Source organism: Anomaloglossus baeobatrachus, chromosome 7 (genome assembly GCF_048569485.1).
Source record: "Anomaloglossus baeobatrachus isolate aAnoBae1 chromosome 7, aAnoBae1.hap1, whole genome shotgun sequence".
NCBI classification, from domain to species: Eukaryota; Metazoa; Chordata; class Amphibia; order Anura; family Aromobatidae; genus Anomaloglossus; species Anomaloglossus baeobatrachus.
In genome coordinates this window covers 296,789,469-296,813,213 of record NC_134359.1, presented here as the reverse complement: position 1 = coordinate 296,813,213, position 23,745 = coordinate 296,789,469, and the positions used below count along the sequence as shown (strand labels likewise).

The 23,745-nt window shown below is 45.3% G+C and overlaps 1 protein-coding gene across 1 annotated transcript in view; it reads left to right on the top strand.

The window, feature by feature from the left end:
- LOC142245624 (uncharacterized) overlaps positions 1-23,745 on the top strand; it is a 64,504-nt gene that overhangs the window by 27,600 nt on the left and 13,159 nt on the right. The window contains exons 8-11 of the mRNA XM_075318504.1: positions 7,342-7,674; positions 9,259-9,570; positions 19,052-19,369; positions 20,955-21,266. Coding sequence (XP_075174619.1) covers positions 7,342-7,674; positions 9,259-9,570; positions 19,052-19,369; positions 20,955-21,266 — 1,275 coding nt within the window. The remainder of the gene's footprint in view (positions 1-7,341; positions 7,675-9,258; positions 9,571-19,051; positions 19,370-20,954; positions 21,267-23,745) is intronic.

Here is a 23,745-nt window from a genome sequence, read left to right as displayed (position 1 = left end):
ACCTCTGTTTGGACAAATGGGAGGGCTCGGAACAGAAGGAGCAATATTTGAATTTTGGAAAGCAAATTTGGCTGAAATAGATTGCGGGCACCATGTTGCATTTACAGGTCCGCTAAGGTACTAAACAGAAGAAATCCCTCACAAGTGACACCATTTTGGAAACTAGACCCCTCAAGGATTCTATCTAGGGGTATAGTGAGCATTTTAGATCCACAGGTACTTCACAGATTTTGTTAACGTTACGTTGTCATATTGAAAATTTTAATAATTTTCTCAAAAATGTTGCTTTAGCATCAATTTTCTCACTTTTTCAAGAGGTAATTCCAAAAATTTGACCTCAAGGTTTGTTAACCACTTTTTTATGAGCGCGGTGATACCTCACATGTGGTCTGAAACCTTTGTTTGGACAAATGGGAGGGCTTGGAACGAAAGGGGCAATATTTGAATTTTGGAAAGGAAATTTGGCTGAAAAAGATTGCGGGCACCATGTCACATTTGGAGGACCCCTAAGGTACCTAAACAGCAGAAACCCCGCACAAGTGACCCCATTTTGGAAACTAGGCCCCTCAAGGAATTTATCTAGATGTTTGGTGAGTACCCTGAACCCCCAGGTGCTTCACAGAATTTTATAACGTTGAGCCATGAAAAAAAAAAAATAAAATTTTACCACAAAATTGTTATTTCAACCAGGTAGCTTTTTTTTTTACAAGAGTAAAAGGAAAATATTCAGCATAACATTTATTGTGCAATTTCTCCTGAGTTTGGCGATACCTTATATGTGGTGGAAATCAACTGTTTGGGTGCACAGCATGGCTCGGAAGGGAAGGAGTGCCATTTGACTGCTAAATTGGCTGGAATCAATAGCGGACGCCAGGTTGCATTTGGAGAGCCCCTGAGGTGCCTAAACAGTGGCGGTCCCCCACAAGTGACTCCATTCTGGAAACAAGACACCTCAAGGCTTTTATCTAGGTGTATAGTGAGCAGTTTGAATCAGGGCTGTGGAGTCGGAGTCGTGGAGTCGGAGTCGGAGCTCATTTTGGTGGAGTCGGAGTCGGTATAAAATGCACCGACTCCGACTCCTAAAATATATAATAAATTGGGGACAGGAGTGCAATGCAGAATGTGCTGAATATTTTACTAAATAATAACATTTAGTATAATGCTTATATTTAAGTGAAAAATGTATTGTAGTACAATGTGAACATCAGACATTTAATTGTTTTTATGATACAATAATCAAGATATTTGGATAGAACATAAAATATATTTATTGGAATACAACTTTAGAACACAAAAAACTGTAATAAATTGTAAATATGTAATACACTATGTAATATACAGTAGATTACATATATATCTTGTGTGTGTATATACACTGTATATATATATATATACAGTGTATATACACACACAAGATATATATGTAATCTACTGTATATTACATAGTGTATTACATATTTACAATTTATTACAGTTTTTTGTGTTCTAAAGTTGTATTCCAATAAATATATTTTATGTTCTATCCAAATATCTTGATTATTGTATCATAAAAATTATTAAATGTCTGATGTTCACATACACATATTCATGTACTACAATAAATTTTTCACCTAACTATAAGCAATATATGTAGGAGTCGGAGTCGGAGCCGGAGTCGGAGTCGGAGCCGGAGTCGGAGTCGGTGCAAGAGAATTTGAGGAGTCGGAGTCGGAGTCGAAGGTTTGGCTTACCGACTCCACAGCCCTGGTTTGAATCCACGAATACTTCACAGATTTTGATAAGCTTAGGTTGCCATATTGAACATTTTCATTTTTTTCACAAAAATGTTGCTTCAGCATCAAATTTCTCACTTTTTCAAGAGACAACAACAAACCGTGGACCCAACAGGTTGTTATCCAATGTCTTATGAGCACAGGGATACCCCACATGTGGCCAAAAACCTCTGTTTGGATAAATGGGAGGGCTTGGAATGGAAGGAGCACCATTTGAATTCTGGAAAAGTTGAGATAAATTGCGGGCACCATGTCACATTTGCAGGGCCCCTTGGGTACCTATACATTAGAAACCCCCCACAAGTGACTCCATTTTGGAAACTGGATTTTATTCAGGAGTATAGTAGCATTTTGAATCCACAGGTACTTCACAAAAATGTTGCTGTAGCAACAAATTTCTCACTTTTAGGCTATGTGGCCATGATCCAGCGACACGGCGTCTAGTACACAGTGTCAGCCTCCTGCAGAGATGTGAGTGTTGTCCACGGGAGAACGCAGCTGCCCATGCCCACGATTTGGGTTCAGGCCGCTGTGGAGCTCTATGCTACCTGCAGAGAACACTCATCTCCGCAGCATAAATTGACATGCTGAGGCTCGGGAAGCTGCCGCCACAGGTCGGTTTATGCTGCGGAGAAGAGAAGTACATTGGGCAAGCACATTGGGCATGGGATTTCTAAAAATCCTTCCACTGTGCTTCTACTGCACAATGCAGCGTTATGGACGCAGGGAAAACACTCTGCGCCCAAAACGCTGCAAATCCCGATTGTGGGCGCACAGCCTAAAATGCTACAATGGATGAATGGATAGATGTCAAACAAATATAACGTCCCACCCCCTGCATATTCTAAGCTGGCGCCCTTTAGTGCCTTTCATGTGGCACTAAAGGGTGCCTAGCCTTGTATTTAGCCCCCCAAAAAATTAATAATTAAAATAAACGACGTGGGGTCCCCCCTATTTTTGATAGCCAGCTAGGGTAAAGCAGACAGCTGTAGCCTGCAAACCACAGCTGACAGCTTCACTTTGGCTGGTGATCAATTTGGAGGGCTCCCCAGGCGTTTTTTAAAAAAAAAACAAAAAAACGTGGGGTCCCCCCAAATTAGATCACCAGCCAAGGTGAAGCAGACAGCTGGGGTCTGGTATTCTCAGGGTGGGAAGAGCCATGGTTATTGGACTCTTCCCAGCCTAAAAATAGCAGGCCACAGCCGCCCCAGAAGTGGCGCATCCATTAGATGTGCCAATCCTGGCACTTCGCTCCAGCTCATCCCGCGCCCTGGTGCGGTGGCAGACGGGGTAATATATGGGGTTGATACCAGCTGTAATGTCACCTGGCATCAAGCCCTGGGGTTAGTGATGTCACGGCATCTGAACAGATACCCGACATCACTAACCCAGTCAAGAAATAGAAAAAAATAAAGACAAAAAAAAAATTTATTTGAAAAAAAACTCCCCGAAACATTCCTCTTTTACCAATTTATTGTAAATAAATAAATTTCGGTCGCTGTAATCCATTTTTGAGGTCCCACGCCGTCTCTGGATCTTCTAGAATATGGGGGGCACGTTCAGGGAACGTATCCCCCATTTTCTGGAAGAGCAAGCTCTCCATGAGCAGTGTGGGTGCAGTAATCTGAGAATACTGCACTCACACTGCCCCGGTCCAACCTAGGGCAGAGTGACCTGCAGTAACCTCATTCTAGAATATGAGGGGCACGCTCACAGAACGTACCCCCCATTTTCTAGAACAGCAGGCTCTCCATGTGAGGAGTGTGTCTGCAGATTACTGCACTCACCCTCCCCCGGTCCACAGTGGAGCAGCCTACTGCAGCAGCGACGTCAGCGTCCCTGCTTGCAGGGATCCAGCTGACAGCCGCTGTCTGCGCATGCGCCGCCAGCATTCAAGAGAAGGAGGCGGCATGATCGCGGGGCCGGAGCACCAGCAGCCAGGTAACGTATGACCGGGGGCTGGGGGGGGTGACGGTGGGTGACGGGGGGACCTGGGGACAACTTTCTGCCGCATGTGACGTGTCACATGCGGCAGAAAGAGTAGGATGAATGTGGCCGCCATTTTCCACGCTCCGGAGGGGGGAGGGGGGAGGCGGCTCTGGAGACCGGAGGGGGCTCCGGGGACCAGAGATCTCCGGTGTACCGGAGGAGGGGTCAGGGGGAGGACATTTCCCTCCGATCTGAAATGTTTGATCATTTCAGATCGGAGGGAAATGAATGCAGAGCCGACGGCGGCGGCAGTTTTCAGCGCGCGTCGGCGCCATCTTGGATTTTCCGGAGGGGGGGTAGGGGTGGTGGGGGGACTCTCCGGTACCGGGGGCTTTGGGGGCACTAGAGGATTATATTTATTTCTCATCTGACATGTTTGATCACGTCAGATGAGAAATAAATCAATTTTACCGGCCATTTTTTTTTTTTTAATGTTGTCGCCGGTATACGGTGTATACCGGCGATCGCATTAACGGGGTCCAAAAAAAACACCCCGATTCATAATCTTGGGGGGTTTCAGCTACCTCCGGTAGCTGAGACCCCCGAGATTTTTCGTCACTGGGGGGCGCTACAAGCTTTTTCCGGCCTGACGTCTCAAGACGTCGGAACAGAATAAGTACCCTGTTTTTCCGACGTCTTGAGACGTTAGGCCGTCGCTATGGGGTTAACTGAACTGGAATTGTTTTGTAAACAGGAATGGTCAAATATACCTTCATCCAGGAACTCATTTATATATCTATATATATATATCTTATATATCCTGGAGCTGTCTATCATAGACTCAGGTGAGAGGAGAGATATATGGGGTTATATAAGAATTCTGGAGCCATCTATCAGAGACTCAGGTGAGAGGAGAGATATATGGGGCTATATAAGAATCCTGGAGCCGTCTATCAGAGACTCAGGTGAGAGGAGAGATATATGGGGTTATATAAGAATCCTGGAGCCATCTATCAGAGACTCAGGTGAGAGGAGAGATATATGGGGATTATATAAGAATCCTGGAGCCGTCTATCAGAGACTCAGGTGAGAGGAGAGATATATGGGGTTATATAAGAATCCTGGAGCTGTCTATCAGAGACTCAGGTGAGAGGAGAGATATATGGGGTTATATAAGAATCCTGGAGCCGTCTATCAGAGACTCAGGTGAGAGGAGAGATATATGGGGTTATATAAGAATCCTGGAGCCGTCTATCAGAGACTCAGGTGAGAGGAGAGATATATGGGGTTATATAAGAATCCTGGAGCCGTCTATCAGAGACTCAGGTGAGAGGAGAGATATATGGGGTTATATAAGAATCCTGGAGCCGTCTATCAGAGACTCAGGTGAGAGGAGAGATATATGGGGTTATATAAGAATCCTGGAGCCGTCTATCAGAGACTCAGGTGAGAGGAGAGATATATGGGGTTATATAAGAATCCTGGAGCCGTCTATCAGAGACTCAGGTGAGAGGAGAGATATATGGGGGTTATATAAGAATCCTGGAGCTGTCTATCAGAGACTCAGGTGAGAGGAGAGATATATGGGGTTATATAAGAATCCTGGAGCCGTCTATCAGAGACTCAGGTGAGAGGAGAGATATATGGGGTTATATAAGAATCCTGGAGCCGTCTATCAGAGACTCAGGTGAGAGGAGAGATATATGGGGTTATATAAGAATCCTGGAGCCGTCTATCATACACTCAGGTGAGAGGAGAGATATATGGGGTTGTATAAGAATCCTGGAGCCATCTATCAGAGACTCAGGTGAGAGGAGAGATATATGGGGTTATATAAGAATCCTGGAGCCATCTATCAGAGACTCAGGTGAGAGGAGAGATATATGAGGTTATGTAAGAATCCTGGAGCCGTCTATCAGAGACTCAGGTGAGAGGAGAGATATATGGGGTTATATAAGAATCCTGGAGCCGTCTATCAGAGACTCAGGTGAGAGGAGAGATATATGGGGTTATATAAGAATCCTGGAACCATCTATCAGAGACTCAGGTGAGAGGAGAGATATATGGGGTTATATAATAATCCTGGAGCCATCTATCAGAGACTCAGGTGAGAGGAGAGATATATGGGGTTATATAAGAATCCTGGAGCCATCTATCAGAGACTCAGGTGAGAGGAGAGATATATGGGGTTATATAAGAATCCTGGAACCATCTATCAGAGACTCAGGTGAGAGGAGAGATATATGGGGTTATATAAGAATCCTGGAGCCGTCTATCAGAGACTCAGGTGAGAGGAGAGATATATGGGGTTATATAAGAATCCTGGAGTCATCTATCAGAGACTCAGGTGAGAGGAGAGATATATGGGGTTATATAAGAATCCTGGAGCCATCTATCAGAGACTCAGGTGAGAGGAGAGATATATGGGGTTATATAAGAATCCTGGAGCCGTCTATCAGAGACTCAGGTGAGAGGAGAGATATATGGGGTTATATAAGAATCCTGGAGCCATCTATCAGAGACTCAGGTGAGAGGAGAGATATATGGGGTTATATAAGAATCCTGGAGCCGTCTATCAGAGACTCAGGTGAGAGGAGAGATATATGGGGTTATATAAGGATCCTGGAGCCATCTATCAGAGACTCAGGTGAGAGGAGAGATATATGGGGTTATATAAGAATCCTGGAGCCATCTATCAGAGACTCAGGTGAGAGGAGAGATATATGGGGTTATATAAGAATCCTGGAACCATCTATCAGAGACTCAGGTGAGAGGAGAGATATATGGGGTTATATAAGAATCCTGGAGCCATCTATCAGAGACTCAGGTGAGGGGAGAGATATATGGGGTTATATAAGAATCCTGGAGCCATCTATCAGAGACTCAGGTGACAGGAGAGATATATGGGGTTATATAAGAATCCTGGAGCCGTCTATCAGAGACTCAGGTGAGAGGAGAGATATATGGGGTTATATAAGAATCCTGGAGCCATCTATCAGAGACTCAGGTGACAGGAGAGATATATGGGGTTATATAAGAATCCTGGAGCCGTCTATCAGAGACTCAGGTGAGAGGAGAGATATATGGGGTTATATAAGAATCCTGGAGCCGTCTATCAGAGACTCAGGTGAGAGGAGAGATATATGGGGTTATATAAGAATCCTGGAGCTGTCTATCAGAGACTCAGGTGAGAGGAGAGATATATGGGGTTATATAAGAATCCTGGAGCCGTCTATCAGAGACTCAGGTGAGAGGAGAGATATATGGGGTTATATAAGAATCCTGGAGCCGTCTATCAGAGACTCAGGTGAGAGGAGAGATATATGGGGTTATATAAGAATCCTGGAGCCATCTATCATAGACTCAGGTGAGAGGAGAGAGATATGGGGTTATATAAGAATCCTGGAGCTGTCTACAGCCATATAACTTTGTGCTTATTGCACATTGCTCGTATATATCAGCTGGTCGGACTACTGTATATCCTTTTTTAATCTAATATGCCTTTGATGCTGTTTTCTTGGCTCAGTGAACTCCTCAGTTATTTTATTGTCTGATCTCCCCACATTCTCCAGATAGAGTCATAAATCAATATCCATTACATATGATGATATTATGTGTGATGTCCTGTCTTGTTCTGTAGGTTATAGATGGAAACCAGTTCTAGAAGACATTCAGGTCCCTCGTCTTCTCCTCGGCTCCCCGGCCGTCCTGCAGTGTAATATCTCGGGATATTTCCCGGATGCCGTCACTGTGAAATGGATGAGACGTGATGGAAATAAGTTACATGAAGAGACTGACGATAACCAGAGAATAACATCCAGGAGAGCGGCCAATAACACCTACAGCCGTACAGCGAGTCTGACCATCACCCCCGACCTGCGGACACATGAGGGGGCAAAATATATATGTGTGGTGCAGCACCCCTCCCTGGAGACACCCATAGAGAGAAGCACGAGGAGGCTGCGAGTCTGTGGTGAGTGGTTAAATGTTGATGAAACTCCCAGTATCAGTAAGAAATAATATCTTCTACGCTACATTGGCGATTGTTCTACTATTTATGCAGTATGTTTGGTCTATGTGGAAAAAGGAAAAAATTGTATAGAACCTGAGACATATCCATGGATAGTAATATCCCTAAAGGGCACGTTACATGCTATGATATATCTAACGATATGTCGTCGGGGTCACGTCGTTAGTGACGCACATCCGGCATCGTTTGACATATCATAGCATGTGACAGCTACGAGCAACTGTGATCGAGCAAAAATACTCACCTTATCGTTGCTCGTTGACACGTCGCTCATTTTCAAAATATTGTTCAATTTCCTGGACGCAGGTTGTTCGTCGCTCCTGAGGCAGCACACATCGCTCCGTGTGACACCCCGGGAACGAGGAACACAGCTAACCTGCGTCCCACCGGCAATGCTAAAGGAAGAAGGTAGGCGGGATGTTACGTCCCGCTCATCTCTGCCCCTCCGCTCCTATTGGCTGGCCGCTATGTGACGTCGCTGTGACGCAGAACGTCCCTCCCCCTTCAGAAGAGGATGTTCGCCTCCCACATCGAGGTCGTTTGGAAGGTAAGTGCGTGTGACGGGGATTACTGACTTTGTGCAACACGGGAAGCAAATTGCCCATGTCGCACAAACGATGGGGGCGCGTGCAATTGCAAATGCGATCGCATGACATATCGCCGCTTGTAAAGCAGCCTTAAGACTTGAGATCGGCTACTGAACCTTCTTCTGGACTTCGCTGTAACTCAGTAGTAATCTAAGAGGCAGCAATGACTTATTTTCTTATTAGCAGTTTAACAATGCCTTGAAATTTATTCTGGAACCTACAAAAATGCTGAAATTATGTTACAACTTGAGGTACGCAGATGGTGACATCACATCGCACCGAAGTATTATGTCACATCGCTGATCGGTGAGATTTACCTGCACTGGTTTTTGCAGCCCTACTTCAACAACCCAGTTGGGAAAATGGAAACAACAGGCAGATGTCACATCATTTTAGCAGCTCCACCAGGGTCTTCTCTGCCTAGATAGGTCTACGAGGGTCTTCTCCATCTAGATAGGTCCACTAGAGTCTTCTTCAATATAATCTTGATAGTATCAAGCCATCGGGTTGCTGGTCTTCTTCTTCGCCTTGTTCCTTCTATGCTTTCAAACATGATGTCCTTCTCCAGTGATTGCTCTCTTCGTATGCTGTGTCCAAAGTAGACAAGTCGTATCTTGGTGATCCTTGCTTCCAGTGACATGTTTGGCTTCATCTATTCAAAAACTGATTCCCTTGTTCTTCTTCCCATCCATGGAATTGATAACATCCTTATCCAGCACCACATTTTGAAGGAGTTGACCACCTATATAAATTCATACTATACAATGTGCGACAAATCTGCCGTATCTGAACATGGCCTGACTACACTGTATGTTCACGCTCAACAGCTTCATATCTAATGTTACAAGATTATTACTACGATGGGGGCCGTCTATAAAATACATCTCACACACTGAATGTATAATTATATCATTTTCTCTTCTTATTTTTATATTTTCAGTTAAACCCAAGATGTTGCAGCCAATAACAAGAACAATACCAGTCTCCGGAAGAATGACGTATTTGATCAATCTGGAGAAATTTTATCCTAAACCCATCAAGATTGTCTGGACTTGTGAAAAAGGAAGGACAAAAGAAGCCGTATCAACCAGGGAATCCATATCAGAGAATCCTGACAGAACCTACAACGTCTCCAATGAGGTTGTTATTCCTGAAGATCATCACAAGGTTCCAGGATTCAGAGTACGAGTGACCTGGGAGCATGAATCTATGGAGAAACCAGAATCCCAGGAGCTGTCTCTGAGAGACTCAGGTGAGAGGAGAGATATATGGGGTTATATTAGAGTCCTGGAGCTGTCTATGAGAGACTCAGGTGAGAGGAGAGATACAGTCAGGGCCAGAAATATTTGGACAGTGACACAAGTTTTGTTATTTTAGCTGTTTACAAAAACATGTTCAGAAATACAATTATATATATAATATGGGCTGAAAGTGCACACTCCCAGCTGCAATATGAGAGTTTTCACATCCAAATCGGAGAAAGGGTTTAGGAATCATAGCTCTGTAATGCATAGCCTCCTCTTTTTCAAGGGACCAAAAGTAATTGGACAAGAGACTCTAAGGGCTGCAATTAACTCTGAAGGCGTCTCCCTCGTTAACCTGTAATCAATGGAGTAGTTAAAAGGTCTGGGGTTGATTACAGATGTGTGGTTTTGCATTTGGAAGCTGTTGCTGTGACCAGACAACATGCGGTCCAAAGAACTCTCAATTGAGGTGAAGCAGAACATCCTGAGGCTGAAAAAAAAGAAAAAATCCATCAGAGAGATAGCAGACATGCTTGGAGTAGCAAAATCAACAGTCGGGTACATTCTGAGAAAAAAGGAATTGACTGGTGAGCTTGGGAACTCAAAAAGGCCTGGGCGTCCACGGATGACAACAGTGATGGATGATCGCCGCATACTTTCTTTGGTGAAGAAGAACCCGTTCACAACATCAACTGAAGTCCAGAACACTCTCAGTGAAGTAGGTGTATCTGTCTCTAAGTCAACAGTAAAGAGAAGACTCCATGAAAGTAAATACAAAGGGTTCACATCTAGATGCAAACCATTCATCAATTCCAAAAATAGACAGGCCAGAGTTAAATTTGCTGAAAAACACCTCATGATGCCAGCTCAGTTCTGGAAAAGTATTCTATGGACAGATGAGACAAAGATCAACCTGTACCAGAATGATGGGAAGAAAAAAGTTTGGAGAAGAAAGGGAACGGCACATGATCCAAGGCACACCACATCCTCTGTAAAACATGGTGGAGGCAATGTGATGGCATGGGCATGCATGGCTTTCAATGGCACTGGGTCACTTGTGTTTATTGATGACATAACAGCAGACAAGAGTAGCCGGATGAATTCTGAAGTGTACCGGGATATACTTTCAGCACAGATTCAGCCAAATGCCACAAAGTTGATCGGACGGCGCTTCATAGTACAGATGGACAATGACCCCAAGCATACAGCCAAAGCTACCCAGGAGTTCATGAGTGCAAAAAAGTGGAACATTCTGCAATGGCCAAGTCAATCACCAGATCTTAACCCAATTGAGCATGCATTTCACTTGCTCAAATCCAGACTTAAGACGGAAAGACCCACAAACAAGCAAGACCTGAAGGCTGCGGCTGTAAAGGCCTGGCAAAGCATTAAGAAGGAGGAAACCCAGCGTTTGGTGATGTCCATGGGTTCCAGACTTAAGGCAGTGATTGCCTCCAAAGGATTCGCAACAAAATATTGAAAATAAAAATATTTTGTTTGGGTTTGGTTTATTTGTCCAATTACTTTTGACCTCCTAAAATGTGGAGTGTTTGTAAAGAAATGTGACAATTCCTACAATTTCTATCAGATATTTTTGTTCAAACCTTCAAATTAAACGTTACAATCTGCACTTGAATTCTGTTGTAGAGGTTTCATTTCAAATCCAATGTGGTGGCATGCAGAGCCCAACTCGCCAAAATTGTGTCACTGGCCAAAGATTTCTGGACCTAACTGTATATGGGGTTATATAAGAATCCTGGAGCCATCTATCAGAGACTCAGGAGAGGGGAGAGATATATGGGGTTATATAAGAATCCTGGAGCCATCTATCAGAGACTCAGGTGAGAGGAGAGATATATGGGGTTATATAAGGATCCTGGAGCCATCTATCAGAGACTCAGGTGTGAGGAGAGATATATGGGGGTTATATAAGAATCCTGGAGCCGTCTATCAGAGACTCAGGTGAGAGGAGAGATATATGGGGTTATATAAGGATCCTGGAGCCGTCTATCAGAGACTCAGGTGAGAGGAGAGATATATGGGGTTATATAAGAATCCTGGAGCCGTCTATCAGAGACTCAGGTGAGAGGAGAGATATATGGGGTTATATAAGAATCCTGGATCCGTCTATCAGAGACTCAGGTGTGAGGAGAGATATATGGGGTTATATAAGAATCCTGGAGCCATCTATCCGTGACTCAGGTGAGAGGAGAGATATATGGGATTATATAAGAATCCTGGAGCCGTCTATCAGAGGCTCAGGTGAGAGGAGAGATATATGGGGTTATATAAGAATCCTGGAGACATCTATCCGTGACTCAGGTGAGAGGAGAGATATATGGGGTTATATAAGAATCCTGGAGCCATCTATCAGAGGCTCAGGTGAGAGGAGAGATATATGGGGTTATATAAGAATCCTGGAGCCATCTATCAGAGGCTCAGGTGAGAGGAGAGATATATGGGGTTATATAAGAATCCTGGAGCTGTCTATGAGAGGCTCAGGTGAGAGGAGAGATATATGGGGTTATATAAGAATCCTGGAGCCATCTATCAGAGGCTCAGGTGAGAGGAGAGATATATGGGGTTATATAAGAATCCTGGAGCTGTCTATGAGAGGCTCAGGTGAGAGGAGAGATATATGGGGTTATATAAGAATCCTGGAGCCGTCTATCAGAGACTCAGGTGAGAGGAGAGATATATGGGGTTATATAAGAATCCTGGAGCTGTCTATGAGAGGCTCAGGTGAGAGGAGAGATATATGGGGTTATATAAGAATCCTGGAGCCGTCTATCAGAGACTCAGGTGAGAGGAGAGATATATGGGGTTATATAAGAATCCTGGAGCTGTCTATGAGAGGCTCAGGTGAGAGGAGAGATATATGGGGTTATATAAGAATCCTGGAGCCATCTGTCAGAGACTCAGGTGAGAGGAGAGATATATGGGGTTATATAAGAATCCTGGAGCCATCTATCAGAGACTCAGGTGAGAGGAGAGATATATGGGGTTATATAAGAATCCTGGAGCCATCTGTCAGAGACTCAGGTGAGAGGAGAGATATATGGGGTTATATAAGAATCCCGGAGCCGTCTATCAGAGACTCAGGTGAGAGGAGAGATATATGGGGTTATATAAGAATCCTGGAGCCGTCTATCAGAGACTCAGGTGAGAGGAGAGATATATGGGGTTATATAAGAATCCTGGAGCCATCTGTCAGAGACTCAGGTGAGAGGAGAGATATATGGGGTTATATAAGAATCCTGGAGCCATCTGTCAGAGACTCAGGTGAGAGGAGAGATATATGGGGTTATATAAGAATCCCGGAGCTGTCTATCAGAGACTCAGGTGAGAGGAGAGATATATGGGGTTATATAAGAATCCTGGAGCTGTCTATGAGAGGCTCAGGTGAGAGGAGAGATATATGGGGTTATATAAGAATCCTGGAGCCATCTGTCAGAGACTCAGGTGAGAGGAGAGATATATGGGGTTATATAAGAATCCTGGAGCCATCTATCAGAGACTCAGGTGAGAGGAGAGATATATGGGGTTATATAAGAATCCTGGAGCCATCTGTCAGAGACTCAGGTGAGAGGAGAGATATATGGGGTTATATAAGAATCCCGGAGCTGTCTATCAGAGACTCAGGTGAGAGGAGAGATATATGGGGTTATATAAGAATCCTGGAGCCATCTGTCAGAGACTCAGGTGAGAGGAGAGATATATGGGGTTATATAAGAATCCTGGAGCTGTCTATGAGAGGCTCAGGTGAGAGGAGAGATATATGGGGTTATATAAGAATCCTGGAGCCATCTGTCAGAGACTCAGGTGAGAGGAGAGATATATGGGGTTATATAAGAATCCTGGAGCCATCTATCAGAGACTCAGGTGAGAGGAGAGATATATGGGGTTATATAAGAATCCTGGAGCCATCTGTCAGAGACTCAGGTGAGAGGAGAGATATATGGGGTTATATAAGAATCCTGGAGCTGTCTATGAGAGGCTCAGGTGAGAGGAGAGATATATGGGGTTATATAAGAATCCTGGAGCCGTCTATCAGAGACTCAGGTGAGAGGAGAGATATATGGGGTTATATAAGAATCCTGGAGCCGTCTATCAGAGACTCAGGTGAGAGGAGAGATATATGGGGTTATATAAGAATCCTGGAGCCGTCTATCAGAGACTCAGGTGAGAGGAGAGATATATGGGGTTATATAAGAATCCTGGAGCTGTCTATGAGAGGCTCAGGTGAGAGGAGAGATATATGGGGTTATATAAGAATCCTGGAGCCATCTGTCAGAGACTCAGGTGAGAGGAGAGATATATGGGGTTATATAAGAATCCTGGAGCATCTATCAGAGACTCAGGTGAGATGAGAGATATATGGGGTTATATAAGAATCCTGGAGCCGTCTATCAGAGACTCAGGTGAGAGGAGAGATATATGGGGATATATAAGAATCCCGGAGTCATCTATCAGAGACTCAGATGAGAGGAGAGATATATGGGGTTATATAAGAATCCTGGAGCCGTCTATCAGAGACTCAGGTGAGAGGAGAGATATATGGGGTTATATAAGAATCCTGGAGCCGTCTATCAGAGACTCAGGTGAGAGGAGAGATATATGGGGTTATATAAGAATCCTGGAGCTGTCTATCAGAGACTCAGGTGAGAGGAGAGATATATGGGGTTATATAAGAATCCTGGAGCAGTCTATCAGAGACTCAGGTGAGAGGAGAGATATATGGGGTTATATAAGAATCCTGGAGCCGTCTATCAGAGACTCAGGTGAGAGGAGAGATATATGGGGTTATATAAGAATCCTGGAGTCATCTATCAGAGACTCAGGTGAGAGGAGAGATATATGGGGTTATATAAGAATCCTGGGGCTGTCTATTAGAGACTCAGATGAGGGGAGAGATATATGGTGGTTAAAGAAGAATTCCAGAGAAGTCTATCAGAGACTCAGTGAAGAGGATATATATATATATATATATATATACTTTATATAACAAACCGAGAGCTGTCTATCAGAGACTGAGGTCAGATAAGAGATATATGGGGTTTATATAAGAATCCTGGAGGTCTCTACAGCCACACAACTTCACCCTTATTGCACACTACTGTAGGAGGTGGGCGAACCACGTCCAGTCCTACGTAGACATAATATTGTATTGTAAATATAATGTACGTAAAAGTGTAATGTATGTAATGCCAGATGCAGCAGAGCTGGACGGATGCGGCGGTTCGGTGCCCCCTAGCGACAGCAGATACCATATGTTTTATAGTAAGAAATGTATTTGATAGTATGCATGGTTTAGAATACTGTAAATAATGTATAGAATGTAATGTAAGATGCTGGCCCCTCGTGCTGTGTCGGGTGGCAGACGTATAAAGAGCCAGGAGCACTGTAGTTAAGGGGTTAAAGAAAGATGGAATGTTTTAGTGTAGTGCAACTAGGGACCAAGTGTGCAGGAGTGGGGTGTTAATGGTAGTTAGTTTGTTATAATAGAGCAGGAACACAGGCAAGTAGCAAAGAGGTTACCAGGGAGACTGAGACAAGGAGGGAGGAGTGAGCAGAGAAGGAATAGGAAAGCAGGAAAGAAAAGATCAGTTAAGCGGCAGAGTAACAAGTGAGTGGACAAGTTCTAGAGTGGGGGCCTGTCCAAGTTTTTGAGGCATCCTCTAATGTATCAAGACCTCATCCTGCGGACGGGCTGCAGAGCGTCCTGAGATCGGTGGGACGTTGGGGAATGGAGTCCGCCGACAGGACCCTGAACTGGTCGGGAGTTGCTAAGTCGTCCAAGGGCACGAGTGAGATATGGCAACCACACAGAGAGGTTATGGGGGAAGGAAGCACACATAGAACTTAGCTGGAAGTGCCGGCAAGGTAGAAATATGGTGCCCCTGAGGCTTCAGTAGCCACAGGGTACTGCACCTCATTTATGGTGCAGTACTTATCTTAGATCCAGAGAAGGTCAGTACCGGTTCCACCACACACTAAATCATACACACAACCAGGTTGGCCTCCCCACTGGGGACCAGCTAGGGTTGGGTCTTATGGTAGTCACCAAACTTGGGGGGCAACCACCCACTAGCGACAGGGAACCAGAGGAGGAACAGTCACCAGTGGGAGTTAGGAACAACACAACAGTTAGAGAGTTCTCCAGCAGGAGAGGAAAAGAGCAGTCGTGTTTTACCAGTGGCTCTGGTGGGACGCAGGAGTCAATACGGTTGCCGAGGGGATAGCTTCATTGCTTCCTCGGGACCAGCGCTAAGCAGGGTGCAGAATCCTAGGGTGGATCATACTTCAGGTTGTCCACCAAAATCTGCAGGCCAGGGGGATGGCATGTCCCTCCGACCCCCACAATTCCTGGAGCACAGTGCTGCATAAGGTCCGGGGTCGTGTTCCAAGGCAGGCCCCACAACGGACCTGCAGCACCTGCATACGGGACGGGAGTAAACACTTTTCAAGGACCGGGTTCCCCAAGAAGCTACAGGCCATGGGGATCCAAGACCAAGTGCAAGGAGGAAGGGCCCACTGTCCACTGTACCGGTTCTGACATCCAACGGATCCGGGATCGACTGGGGCCTATCACGGCAGTGAACGGCATCTCCCGGGTAAACCAGGACTCTGAGTAAAAAGAAAACCTTGAACTTGCAGAGATTGTGTCCGCCTATCCTTGCCGGCGCCGTCGCCCCGCGCTTCGGCGGCTGTCATTACTACACCACCGCTGTGGAGAAGGTACGGGGATCCCAGGAGCAGTGTAATGGCGCAGCTAGGTGTTGACCCCTCAGGGTGTAGTGTTGCGGTGCAGCGCGGCGCGGTGCCTGATGGCACTGGTGTACTCACTCTGACACAAGACAATGGAGTCGATGGTAAACCAAACGGAGTGATAAACGGTGCCCGCAGCTGGCTGCAGCTTTTCACAGATTAGGTTGGTAATGTCCGCTTTTTTCCTGCACCTCTGTGTATGAATCTTGACTCCTGTGCCTAAGCACCGGTAGTCCGCTCCCCGTCGTGTATCTGTCGTAGGAGCCCGTTTGCCCGCAGATGCTGGCCCTTTGGATCTCTGGCCCTTGGCGGTGGCACTTATGCGGAATGGTTGGGCTGTTGCCTTCAATCGGGACTTAGGTGGGAATGAACCCCTGAGGTCCAGACCGCAATCAGTTAATTTGACTATGGTGGTGGCTTCTAGCCTAGTTCGGGGTCTGAGTACCCTGACTGGTACTCCAGTATCCAGTTGGCTCCCCGATTCGGTTTCGGCGGGCCACTATTCTGTCCCGTATAGTAAGTAATTGGATTATCGGTCTGGCGAGCGCTGACAATGCACAGGTTCCGTTATGATTAAAGTTGTTTTATTGTTAAAATATTTCAGAATGCTCCTGTTATTCAGATAATACAACGCGTTTCAGCAATACATCAATGCTTTCCTCAGGATACCTGAGGAAAGCATTGATGTATTGCTGAAACGCGTTGTATTATCTGAATAACAGGAGCATTCTGAAATATTTTAACAATAAAACAACTTTAATCATAACGGAACCTGTGCATTGTCAGCGCTCGCCAGACCGATAATCCAATTACTTACTATATGCACACTCCCTTCTGAGGGATTTGGTCAGAGCTGCAGCAAGACATAGGCACTCCATTTTGAAGTGAAACCCTCAGCTGGAGAACGGTGGATCACTGTAACACTCCAGAACCCAGAGTGCCGGGGATTTCAGGAGGAACCAGCGGTCCTGAATCCGGACATCTCCAGCAAAGATCACGATCTAACAGGATCGCTACCAAGGCTTCAAACCCCCAACCCATATTAGATCGGAGGATCTATACAACCAACACCGGGGTTGTGCGAGGGCGCACAACCTCACCAGGTGAGCAAACTCTTATTCCTCTAAATTTAATCTTAGACCCGCGGGTACTTCTCATAGGCGCTACTTTCTCTTTTATAGTGACTATTCTGTCCCGGTCCCTTACGGTTCCACCGGTCGTCTTCCCGGTCTCCTGCAGGCGGCCACTACCGTCTGCCTCCTTGCCAATGGTGACTGGGCTCCGATCCAGCCACCAGAGTAGTCTTTGGCAGGCCTGAGCACAGGTCTGCTTCTGGACACAACCTCCCTCCTTCACTGTCAAAACCACTCTCCTCACTCCTTGAACTTGACTACTAGGTTCCCGCCTCCAGGCCTGTGAACTCCTCGGTGGGTGGAGTCAACCGCCTGGCTCCACCCCCCTGGTGTGGACATCAAACCTGGAAGGTGGTGACAAGGCTTTTAGTTTGACTGCTGTTACCTAACTGGGAAGGAGGTGTATAGTGTTGTTGTGTCTACTGGGACGACCTGGATAGTCCAGGGCATCACCATAGCAGCAAACATGGAGGTAAACCCGGACGTTAGTGCAATTCCCACATGCCCCAATAGGAGCATCATATTGACATACACATTTAATAAAGCAAGGGGAAGCGATGCAGGCCATCACCTGGCTCTCCTCTTCACTACAGTGGGAGGTATTGACCATATAGGGTCTCACAGGATACAATATATATTGGCTGGTTGGTCTCCTGTATAGCCTGCATTAAGGTCCAGTCACACTAAGCAACTTACCAGCGATCCCAACAACGATAGGGATCGCTGGTAAGTTGCTAGGAGGTTGCTGGTGAGATGTCACACTGCGACGCTCCAGCGATCCCACCAGCAACCTGACCTGGCAGAGATCGCTGGAGCGTGGCTACACGAGTTGCTGGTGAGCTCACCAGCAACCAGTGACCAGCCCCCAGCGCCGCGTGGAAGATGCTGCGCTTGGTAACTAAGGCAAATATCGGGTAACCAACCCGATATTTACCTTGGTTACCAGCGCACGCAGCTACACGTGCAGAGAGCAGGGAGCAGCGCACACCGCTTAGCGCTGGCTCCCTGCTCTCCTAGTTACAGCACACATCTGGTTAATTACCCTATGTGTGCTGCAGCTACATGTGCACAGAGCAGGAGCCGGCACTGACAGTGAGAGCGGCGGAGGCTGGTAACAAAGGTAAATATCGGGTAACTAAGGACAGGGCTTCTTGGTTACCCGATGTTTACATTGGTTACCAGCCTCCGCAGAAGCCGGCTCCTGCTGCCTGCACATTTAGTTGTTGCTGTCTCGCTGTCACACACAGCGATCTGTGCTGCACAGCGGGACAGCAACAACTAAAAAATGGCCCAGGACATTCAGCAACAACCAACGACCTCACAGCAGGGGCCAGGTTGTTGCTGGATGTCACACACAGCAACATCGCTAGCAACGTCACAAAAGTTGTTCGTTTGCAGCGATGTTGCTAGCGATGTTGCTTAGTGTGACGGGGCCTTTACTCTAATAATGTCTTTGGTGATGTTATCTCGGATCAGTGAACTCCTCAGTTATTTTACTATCTGATCTCCTCACATTTTCCAGATATAGTAATATCCATGTGTATTATATATGATGATATTGTGTGTGATGTCCTGTCTTGTTCTGTAGATTACACATGGACTCCAGTTGTAGAAGACATTCAGGTCCCTCGTCTTCTTCTCGGCTCCCCGGCCGCCCTACAGTGTAATATCTCGGGGTATTTCCCGGATGCCGTCACTGTGAAATGGATGAGACGTGATGGAGATAAGTTACATGAAGACAGAATAACATCCAGGAGAGCGGCCGATAACACCTACAGCCGTACAGCCAGTCTGACCATCACCCCCGACCTGTGGACACATCAGGGGGCAGAATATATATGTGTGGTGCAGCACCCCTCCCTGGAGAAGCCCATAGAGAGAAGCACGGGGAGGCTGCGAGTCTGGGGTGAGTGGTGAAATAGTGATGAAACTCCCATTATCAGTGAGTTATAGTATCCTCTGTTCAAGGCGGGATGAACTTTCTAATATTTATGCAGTATATTTGGTCCTTGTTGAGAAAGGATAAATTGTATAGAACCTGAGACATATCAATAGCTAGTATTATTCCCAAGGCTTGAGGGCTGCTCGACCTTCTTCTGGACCTCGCTGTAACTCAGTAGTAATCTAAGAGGCAGCAATGACTTATGTTCTTATTAGCAGTTTAACAATGACTTTAAATTTATTCTGGAACCATAAAAATGCTGAAATGATGTGACAACACGAGGTACGCAGACGGTGACATCACATCGCGCCACAGTATTATGTCACATCGCAGACCGGTGACATGTACCTGCGCTGGATATTGTAGCCTGACTTCAGCAGCCCAGTTGGAAAAATGGAAACAACAGGCAGATGTTACATCATTTTAGCAGCTCGTAATATGATGAGGTTGCAGAGCCATGTCACATATACCAGTCACTGGTGGGATCAGAGGTGTCGGCTGAATACCTGCTCATCTGACAGCTATCATACATAAAGCGAGAAAAGTGTAGGATATTCTGAAATCAATGGTTTGCCAATTTTTGACATTTCTACAGTTCAACATTTAGGTTGTCTTCACCTGGAGTAAATACACATTGGACAAATTTGATGGGCAGTTCCAATACTCCAGAATCAAGGAAGAAACAATCCTAATAAGACTATCCATATTTTGCAAAACATTTGGGATTTTTCCATTCAAAGTTTGAAAACTTTGAATGGAAAAAACTCAGCCCCATTACAGAATTACAGAATGAAGCAGATTTAACAAATCCATTGTATGATATACAGTAAACTGCGGTGGTGATTGTTTTCCTTCAGCCATATGTAACAGGAGCCTTGTAAGGCCTTATCGTTTTAATTTTTAACGGCCTTCAGTTCGATCTCAAGCCATGGCAACTTGGTAGATGAACGCTCTGTAGGAAGATCGCTCTTGTACACCCTAGATAGGTCAACCAGGGTCTTCTCCACCTAGGTAGGTCCACGAGGGTCTTCTTCACCTAGATAGAGCCACCAGGGTCTTCTCCTCCTAGATAGCTCCACCAGGGTCTCTTTCGACATTATCTTGATAGTATCAAGCCATTGGGTTGCTGGTCTTCCTCCTCAACTTGTTCCTTCTATTTTTCCGACCATGATGTCCTTCTCCAGTGATTGCTCTCCTTGTATGATGTATACACGAGTCGTATCGTGGTGATCCTTGCTTCCAGTGACATGTCTGGCTTGATCTGTTCCAAAATTGATTCCCTTGTTCTGCTTCCCATTCATGGTATTGATAACATCCTTCCCTAGCACCACATTTCGAAGGTGTTGATCACCTATAGAAATTCATACCATACAATGTGCAACAAACCTGCCGTATCTGAACGTGGCCTGACTCTACACTGTATGTCCACGTGCCACAGTTTTGTATGTAATGTTACAAGATATTACTATAATGGGGGCATCTATAAAATACATCTCACACACTGAATTTATAATTATGTAATTTTCTCTTCTTACTTTTATATTTTCAGCTAAACCCGAGATGTTGCAGTCAATAACAAGAAAAATACCAACCTCTGGAGGAATGAAGTATTTGATCAATCTGGAGAAATTCTATCCTAAACCCATCAAGATTGACTGGAAGTGTGGAAAAGGAAGAACAATAGAAGCCATATCATCCACTCACTCCATATCAGAGAATCCTGACAGAACCTACAATGTCTCCAGTGAGGTCGTTATTCCTGAGGATCGTCACAAGGATCCAGGATTTAGCGTAAGAGTGACCTGGGAGCATGAATCTATGGAGGAACCAGAATCCAGGGAGCTGTCTATCAGAGACTCAGGTGAGAGGAGAGATATATGGGGGTTATATAAGAATCCTGGAGCCGTCTATCAGAGACTCAGGTGAGAGGAGGGATATATGGGGTTATATAAGAATCCTGGAGCTGTCTATGAGAGACTCAGGTGAGAGGAGAGATATATGGGGTTATATAAGAATCCTGGATCCATCTATCAGAGACTCAGGTGAGAGGAGAGATATATGGGGTTATATAAGAATCCTGGAGCTGTCTGTCTATGAGAGACTCAGGTGAGAGGAGAGATATATGGGGTTATATAAGAATCCTGGAGCCATCTATCAGAGACTCAGGTGAGAGGAGAGATATATGGGGTTATATAAGAATCCTGGAGCCGTCTATCAGAGATTCAGGTGAGAGGAGAGATATATGGAGTTATATAAGAATCCTGGAGTCATCTATCAGAGACTCAGGTGAGAGGAGAGATATATGGGGTTATATAAGAATCCTGGAGCCGTCTATCAGAGACTCAGGTGAGAGGAGAGATATATGGGGTTATATAAGAATCCTGGAGCCATCTATCAGAGACTCAGGTGAAAGGAGAGATATATGGGGTTATATAAGAATCCTGGAGCCGTCTATCAGAGACTCAGGTGAGAGGAGGGATATATGGCGTTATATAAGAATCATGGAGCCATCTATCAGAGACTCAGGTGAGAGGAGAGATATATGGCGTTATATAAGAATCCTGGAGCTGTCTATCAGAGACTCAGGTGAGAGGAGAGATATATGGGGTTATATAAGAATCCTGGAGCCATCTATCAGAGACTCAGGTGAGAGGAGAGATATATGGGGTTATATAAGAATCCAGGAGCTGTCTATGAGAGACTCAGGTGAGAGGAGGGATATATGGGGTTATATAAGAATCCTGGAGCCGTCTATCAGAGACTCAGGTGAGAGGAGAGATATATGGGGTTATATAAGAATCCTGGAGCTGTCTATCAGACTCAGGTGAGAGGAGAGATATATGGGGTTATATAAGAATCCTGGAGCCGTCTATCAGAGACTCAGGTGAGAGGAGAGATATATGGGGTTATATAAGAATCCTGGAGCCATCTATCAGAGACTCAGGTGAGAGGAGAGATATATGGGGTTATATAAGAATCCAGGAGCTGTCTATGAGAGACTCAGGTGAGAGGAGGGATATATGGGGTTATATAAGAATCCTGGAGCCGTCTATCAGAGACTCAGGTGAGAGGAGAGATATATGGGGTTATATAAGAATCCTGGAGCTGTCTATCAGACTCAGGTGAGAGGAGAGATATATGGGGTTATATAAGAATCCTGGAGCCGTCTATCAGAGACTCAGGTGAGAGGAGAGATATATGGGGTTATATAAGAATCCTGGAGCTGTCTATCAGAGACTCAGGTGAGAGGAGAGATATATGGGGTTATATAAGAATCCAGGAGCTGTCTATCAGACTCAGGTGAGAGGAGAGATATATGGGGTTATATAAGAATCCTGGAGCCGTCTATCAGAGACTCAGGTGAGAGGAGAGATATATGGGGTTATATAAGAATCCTGGAGCCATCTATCAGAGACTCAGGTGAGAGGAGAGATATATGGGGTTATATAAGAATCCAGGAGCTGTCTATGAGAGACTCAGGTGAGAGGAGGGATATATGGGGTTATATAAGAATCCTGGAGCCGTCTATCAGAGACTCAGGTGAGAGGAGAGATATATGGGGTTATATAAGAATCCTGGAGCTGTCTATCAGACTCAGGTGAGAGGAGAGATATATGGGGTTATATAAGAATCCTGGAGCCGTCTATCAGAGACTCAGGTGAGAGGAGAGATATATGGGGTTATATAAGAATCCTGGAGCTGTCTATCAGAGACTCAGGTGAGAGGAGAGATATATGGGGTTATATAAGAATCCAGGAGCTGTCTATCAGACTCAGGTGAGAGGAGAGATATATGGGGTTATATAAGAATCCCGGAGCAGTCTATGAGAGACTCAGGTGAGAGGAGATATATGGGGTTATATAAGAATCCTGGAGCCATATATCAGAGATTCAGGTGAGAGGAGAGATATATGGGGTTATATAAGAATCCTGGAGCCGTCTATCAGAGACTCAGGTGAGAGGAGAGATATATGGGGCTATATAAGAATCCTGGAGCCGTCTATCAGAGACTCAGGTGAGAGGAGAGATATATGGAGTTATATTAGAATCCTGGAGCCGTCTATCAGAGATTCAGGTGAGAGGAGAGATATATGGGGTTATATAAGAATCCTGGAGCCGTCTATCAGAGACTCAGGTGAGAGGAGAGATATATGGGGTTATATAAGAATCCCGGAGCAGTCTATGAGAGACTCAGGTGAGAGGAGATATATGGGGTTATATAAGAATCCTGGAGCCATATATCAGAGATTCAGGTGAGAGGAGAGATATATGGGGTTATATAAGAATCCTGGAGCCGTCTATCAGAGACTCAGGTGAGAGGAGAGATATATGGGGCTATAT